The sequence below is a fragment of the Sparus aurata genome, chromosome 7 (assembly GCF_900880675.1).
Source record: "Sparus aurata chromosome 7, fSpaAur1.1, whole genome shotgun sequence".
In the NCBI taxonomy this organism is placed as follows: Eukaryota; Metazoa; Chordata; class Actinopteri; order Spariformes; family Sparidae; genus Sparus; species Sparus aurata.
Window position 1 is genome coordinate 12,793,108 of NC_044193.1, and position 6,844 is coordinate 12,799,951.

At 44.8% G+C, this 6,844-nt stretch overlaps 1 protein-coding gene across 5 annotated transcripts in view; it reads left to right on the top strand.

Moving 5' to 3' along the window:
* The window catches only part of col2a1a (collagen, type II, alpha 1a), a 31,128-nt gene extending 24,599 nt beyond the window's left edge, over positions 1-6,529 (top strand). For 3 of the 5 annotated variants that reach the window (XM_030422273.1, XM_030422272.1, XM_030422274.1), the window contains 14 exons: positions 961-1,014; positions 1,134-1,295; positions 1,487-1,594; positions 2,063-2,170; positions 2,306-2,359; positions 2,448-2,555; positions 2,653-2,706; positions 2,829-2,936; positions 3,044-3,097; positions 3,723-3,830; positions 3,947-4,235; positions 4,389-4,576; positions 4,668-4,910; positions 5,007-6,529. In XM_030422273.1, the coding sequence (XP_030278133.1) occupies positions 961-1,014; positions 1,134-1,295; positions 1,487-1,594; positions 2,063-2,170; positions 2,306-2,359; positions 2,448-2,555; positions 2,653-2,706; positions 2,829-2,936; positions 3,044-3,097; positions 3,723-3,830; positions 3,947-4,235; positions 4,389-4,576; positions 4,668-4,910; positions 5,007-5,153 (1,785 nt within the window). In that variant the 3' untranslated portion in view covers positions 5,154-6,529. The remainder of the gene's footprint in view (positions 1-960; positions 1,015-1,133; positions 1,296-1,486; positions 1,595-2,062; positions 2,171-2,305; positions 2,360-2,447; positions 2,556-2,652; positions 2,707-2,828; positions 2,937-3,043; positions 3,098-3,722; positions 3,831-3,946; positions 4,236-4,388; positions 4,577-4,667; positions 4,911-5,006) is intronic. The other 2 variants (XM_030422277.1, XM_030422278.1) reach the window with 2 other exon arrangements.
* The last annotated feature ends 315 nt before the right edge of the window (positions 6,530-6,844 follow it).

The following is a 6,844-nucleotide window of genomic DNA, read 5'->3' on the forward strand; positions in this document are numbered from 1 at the left end:
GATTTGAGTCTGACTCATCCTAAGCTCTCAAATAAGATAGAACAACTCCAGAAAAGAGAGAAATCATGGCACTTAAAGAAAACACGATAAAATCTGATAAATTTATGGAAGAAGAATCGCTCTACAGTTCTAACCTATATTGCCAGTGAGACAGGTCTTTTTCACAGAAGACATTGGTAAAATATAAACATAGGAGTTACATCAATGATTGTTCCATTTTATTCAAGTTTCCCAGTAAGCCATGAGTCTGTATGCAGAATGCCAGATGCCTGAAAACAATGAAATTCAGCCATCATTATGTTTAAAAATTACTTCTGTGCTTTTCCTGCTGTGACATGTGAACATGTCTTGGTATTTTCACATACAGGGGCAAGAGACCAGACCTCTGTGAATTGAGATGCATTATTTCTATTTGCTGAGACCCTCCTTTTAATCTCATAACATCCTAATACATCTTAGTCATTGATGGCAGAGTGAGACATTTATCGTATAGGTCAACGAGTTGAGAACATCCGCATATATAAACTGTATAAACTGCAAAAATGATGCCAAAATATCAAGGAAATGAGCACTGCCATCTTGCATTGGTGACGTCATTTGGAGTTGCAGTATTGAGTTCCTGCCTGTACACCTGTCACCTGGCTCAGCTGTCAATCATGATGTTTCACCCCTTTTGTATAATATCAAATTACAAATTAAAACCAAACCTATCAGAATGACTCATTTTTTAACATGCATCAGCAAAATAACTACAACTTAAAATGACACCAACCATCTCTAATGTGTACTTTGAATTGTGAGTTTGGCCCATATCCACTCTGCTAACACTGAAGGGCTGTGATTTATGACCTATACTGCAGCCAGCGACCAGGTGGCAATCAATCAGGTTTTGGTTTCATTCTTGAGGAGCTGTCATGACGTCCATCTTTATCATTTCTGAATTGTTTTTTTTTTTGACAGGGTGCTACTGGTTTCCCTGGTGCTGCTGGCAGAGTTGGACCTCCTGGCCCTAATGTGAGTGTTTCATCAATAACAAATTCCAAGAAGGGAAATAAATAAGTGAGTCAATCTTAAATGATTTGTGAGGACATTTCTTCTCTTATCCACTGAAATTCTCTCTCTTTCCATCACAGGGAAACCCTGGCGCTGCTGGCCCTGCTGGTTCTGCTGGTAAAGATGGACCAAAGGGTGCTCGTGGTGATGGCGGTCCCCCAGGAAGACAGGGAGACGCTGGGCTTCGCGGCCCTGCTGGCTCACAAGGAGAGAAAGGAGAGCCTGGAGAGGATGGACCTCCTGTGAGTTTGATTTTAACACCAGAGTCATGTTCTCAGTCACCTGCTATTTCAGTCCATCATTCACAAATAAACTGAAGGGAAAACTGCACCTGACTGACATGAGAAAATCATCTCTTAACACCTTGAATTTAGTCTGCTGCAGCTAAATAAGTAGATCCCACAACTCAGTTTTGTCCTTCGTGAATCTGTAGGGTGCTGATGGGCCTTCAGGTCCTATGGGTCTGGCTGGATCCCGTGGTATTGTTGGTCTGCCTGGACAGCGTGGAGAGAGAGGCTTCCCTGGTCTCCCCGGACCTTCCGTAAGTGCTCATGTCAATACAGTATATTCAGTGATATACATACATGTACATATCAAGCTTCCATTTGTTTCCGTTTGACAAGTTAGGCCAGGTCAAATCTGTCTGACATGTAGAAGCAAAGCATCTTCACATGTTTACTAATTCACAGCCTGATTAGCCTCTGTCACTACTTATACTTAGAAGTGACCAGCAGGGCTCCATCAATAGGCATAAAGGTACATATGAAGTTAGCGGATCTGAAATGTATTTAGGAGGTAGACCGTTCAAGGTTTTTAAAGTAAGTATTATGATATTAAAATCAATTATAAAACTAATGTAGAGCCAGTGTAGGGAGACAGACACAGGGGAAATGTGGTCTTTTCTTTTTGGCCCGGTAATAAGTATTGCAGCAGCGTTATAAATACAGCATCTGCCTTCAATTTCAAAGGAGCTTCTTAACTGTATTAATACTATTTTCATTGTGTTTAGGGAGAGCCTGGTAAACAAGGATCTCCTGGCTCTGGTGGTGACCGTGGACCTCCTGGACCTGTAGGACCCCCTGGACTTTCTGGACCTGCTGGAGAGCCTGGTAGAGAGGTGAGAACTGCACAACAATAACAAAAAACAAAATGTTACAGATCACTTTTATAGCTTAATATTTGCAATATAATCAGGAAATAATACCTCCATCGTAAAGCCATGTGGAGTTAAAAATATGTCTCTGTATCTCAGGGTACCCCCGGATCAGATGGACCTCCTGGTAGAGATGGAGCTACTGGAGTCAAGGTGAGTCTGAAACTAATCCAACACATCACACAGTTTGACAAAAATCTCCTGTCATTACCCTGAGTCATCACCATGTGTCCTCCTGTAGGGAGAGAGAGGTAACACTGGTCCTGCTGGCGCCCCTGGAGCTCCTGGTGCCCCCGGAGCCCCCGGACCTGTTGGACCCCTCGGCAAGCAGGGAGACAGAGGAGAGGCTGTAAGTCAAACAACATGCTGTAGGGACCAAATACACAATGTTCAGGCACTGATTCTTTGTTCTGAAGTTAACATTTGAATATTGTTTCTTTCTTTAGGGCGCTCAAGGACCTGGCGGACCCCCTGGACCCGGTGGAGCTAGAGGAATGGCTGTGAGTATCATCATCTCTTAGTGCAACAATAACATTAAGTTTTTTCAGGTTTGATTTAGCTAACTAAAAGTGCCACACATTTGCCACCACGCATTTTGATACACCTTACCCCTTTACACCAGGGACCACAAGGACCTCGTGGAGACAAGGGAGAGGCTGGTGAGACTGGAGAGAGGGGACAGAAGGGTCACCGTGGATTCACCGGTCTGCAGGGTCTTCCTGGACCTCCTGTAAGTAATCCAAATCTAGTAGTTTATCCCTGCAGTGCAGTTATTCATCTAACATCCCTTTATCCGTCTCTTCTACATCTAATCCGCTATTGTCTCTGTCTTAACAGGGTCCCGCTGGAGACAGTGGAGCCTCCGGACCTGCAGGACCAAGCGGAGCTAAGGTGAGAAAACTGAGCAAAAGCAGAAAGCGACAGAGAAGAAAAACTCCTATTACATTTCCATCTTGCAGTTTTAACATCCAAGATATGTGATGGTAATGAAGGGCACAGGTTAGTCTCTTTGTAATTCTCCAATCACCTGATGAAGAAGGGGACAGGAGAGGCCACGCTCTTTAATTACCCACTCCTGTGATAAGATGGGCAGCTGAGGCATTTTATAATTACTCTCTGCGAGGAAAAAGAGACCGACAGACAGGGAGGACTGTGATTTGTGAAACCACTCCCGCTGAGATCGGAAATAGACTTCAGTATCTCGATTAGCTGAGCACGGTGGATGATAAGAAAAATGAAGGGAAATGTCACCATATAAATATTCTTCATGTATGATAAGGGAAGGGGTCTGGAGGTGGTGGGGGTAATGGAGAAAAATTGCTGGCACATTTGAATTATTTCATCAGATTTGTTTCTTATCCAGACGGCATGAAGGATCTAAAAACATAACCGACGTTACTCTGAACTACACTTTGAATAAGAAACACAAATTCAGTAAATAAAGTATTGTTTCATATTGAAGCAGACTTGTTAGCATCCGCTGATCTTTTACTTTCAATACTCGCTGTTTCTGTAGGGACCACCTGGACCAAACGGACCTGCTGGCAAAGATGGATCAAATGGAACACCCGGTCCCATCGGACCCCCTGGACCTCGGGGACGTTCTGGAGAATCTGGTCCTGCTGTATGTAACAAAATAGAACAAAGTCCATAACCAACGCAAACATTTTTTTGTGTTTTTTTTTCATTTTTTCCTCGATACACTTGATTGACCCATTTCCTCCTCTTGCCCTCCTTCAGGGTCCTCCTGGTAATGCCGGACCCCCTGGTCCTCCTGGTCCTCCCGGCCCTGGCATCGACATGTCTGCCTTCGCCGGTCTGGGCCAGACTGAGAAGTCCCCCGATCCTCTCAGGTACATGAGAGCTGATGAGGCCTCCAGCTCCCTGAGACAGCACGACGTGGAGGTCGATTCCACACTCAAGTCCCTCAACAACCAGATTGAGAACCTGCGCAGCCCCGACGGCTCCCAGAAGAACCCTGCTCGCACCTGCAGAGACCTGAAACTGTGCCACCCTGAGTGGAAGAGCGGTAAGTAGAGAAAAATCCAAATGGTGTGTGCCAATGTGTTTGCCTTAAAGTGATTGTTGCAGATCCCTTTTAGATATTTCTTCCTGGAACAAAAACAGTTTGCCAAAGATTTGGGCTTCACTCCTCATTGACCTACTCCTCTCATCTCTCTAGGTGACTACTGGGTTGATCCCAACATTGGCAGCACAGCTGATGCCATCAAAGTTTTCTGTAACATGGAGACAGGAGAGACCTGCGTCTACCCAAGCATCGCCAGGGTACCACAGAAGAACTGGTGGACCAGCAAGAGCAAGGACCGCAAGCACGTCTGGTTCGGAGAGACCATGAACGGAGGATTCCACGTGAGTGCACTTTTAAACAACAACACTTCATATAATTTCTTTGTCTACAAACTCGATCCTCAATACCCTGTCCTCTCCTGCGATCGTACAGTTCAGCTACGCTCAGGACGGCCCTGCTGCCAACGCTGCAGCAGTCCAGCTGACCTTCTTGAGGCTTCTGTCCACTGAAGCATCCCAGAACCTCACTTACCACTGCAAGAACAGCGTTGCCTACATGGACCAGGCCACAGGCAACCTGAAGAAGGCTTTGCTGCTGCAGGGCTCCAACGATGTGGAGATCCGCGCAGAGGGCAACAGTCGCTTCACATACGGCGTGCTGGAGGATGGCTGCAAGGTGAGGGCAGACGGCTGAAGCAAACACAATCTCTCTGAAGTTTGGTTTATGTTTAATGCTTCGTTGCTCACACATTTCTCTGCTCTCAACCAACAGAAACACACAGGCCGGTGGGGCAAGACTGTCTTTGAGTACAAAACACAGAAAACCTCCCGTCTGCCAATCGTGGACATTGCTCCTATGGACATCGGAGGAGCGGATCAGGAGTTCGGAGTGGATGTAGGCGCAGTCTGCTTCTTGTAAAGTGGAATATCACAATGGCCCCCCAAAAAACACAGGAAATAAATAAACTCAACCATGAAACACTACACACACCACACTTCCACAATAAAGAAGACTGGAAATTGTAAAAGAAAATTGATACTTTTTCTCTCACAACGAAGTGCTCTCCAAGTTGTACTCCCTGGATGTTAGCACTGAAGGGCACCGGCAATATCTGTACATCACACCAGCATTCTCTGTCAACCCGCTTCCTGAGATCCAGTCATGTTTCCCATGGCCCACTGTTGACGAGAATGAGAGCCAGGAGGAAGAGGGACCAAGCGATCAAGTTACGGAGAACAGAAACATGACTTGATGTCACTTATTTATTGTCTAACCTGAATGGGCAGAGTTGAGGTAGGACTGGGCGGGTTCACTTTGTAAGTAAGACAAGCCCCCTTTCCACTACAGAACAGCCGCACAACCTCTGTCCCAGTCCTACTCCACCTCCCTCCCTGTTTCCCTCCTGACACACAAACACCACATTTTGAATCAGTGTAGACAAAAATTAATATTCTCAGTAAGTAACACCAAATCCAAGTGCTCCAGGCCTTTCCATCGCGAGCAGGAGCAGCAAAAACCTTTACTGTGTATTATAAATCCTCGGTTCTATTGTTGTAAAAGTCTGTGTTTATAAACAACCAGATGGTTTTATATATATTTCCACATTATGTGTGTACATGTGTCTATATGCACACCAACACTTTTTGGAAAGTGAGGTCACATTTGAGATGTATGTTTCAGTGTCCTGTACCCCTTGACTGCCCATCAGAAGAAGGCCCAGCTCTCATCCAACACAATTGGTTTAGAAGAATTTTGAGGGAAAATTGTCTTACTTTTTTTTATTGTAGTCATCCAGATTGTTTAAAGCTACCTCACGCTGAAAAACAAAGTGAAAATGTTGAGTTTAAATCTGAGCTGACCAACAATTAGCTTTCAGGTGGATCTGGGGCTGAATGGCCGTCTTTGCTTTGGGTTGCTCTCTCTTCAGAAGGTGCTATGAGTTCTGTAATTCAGTTTCCGCCAAACGCCAACCCCCAACCCCCGACCCTAATTCCCACTAGCCTCACACCACACACTCACACTCCACCCTGCAGGAGGGGTGCAGTCGGGTTAAGACAGGGGAGACAGGGGCTTACTGGAGGCCTCCTCTGGAGTCCACACGCCCACAGCTGAAGGCAGGACTCCGAGGGTGGTCTCTGAAAAAACAACCAGGGTGGGATGTCTTTGTGTGTGTGAGGGCGTGTACATTTTTTGAATTAATTTTATTATGATCTTTTTTTTGTTTTGTTTTTATTTTGTTACACTTCTAATTGATGTAAATTGGAAAATAAAAGGAAAACCGAATTAAGAATGAAGCTGATTTTTAATTGAGTTTTGAATAAAAACAGAAATGGCGTGGGGACGTATTTCTTCTTTCAACAGAACCCTTCATGTGTTTAAATGATTTTTTTTGTTAATCTTGTCTTTCATGAGGTCAGTTACTCTTGACTGTGAGTGCATAGACTGTGTGCATGTGTGAGTGCTTGAAAAGCTTAAGAATGTGATGCAAGTGTGTATTTTGATATGAGAGAATCTCATAACAAAAAGGAACAAAAGTACTGTATTCGTTCTGCGGTGTCAGGGTGGGGCTGGGCGTAGTTGGCTCCTGTTTGTCTGAACTAATAAGCATA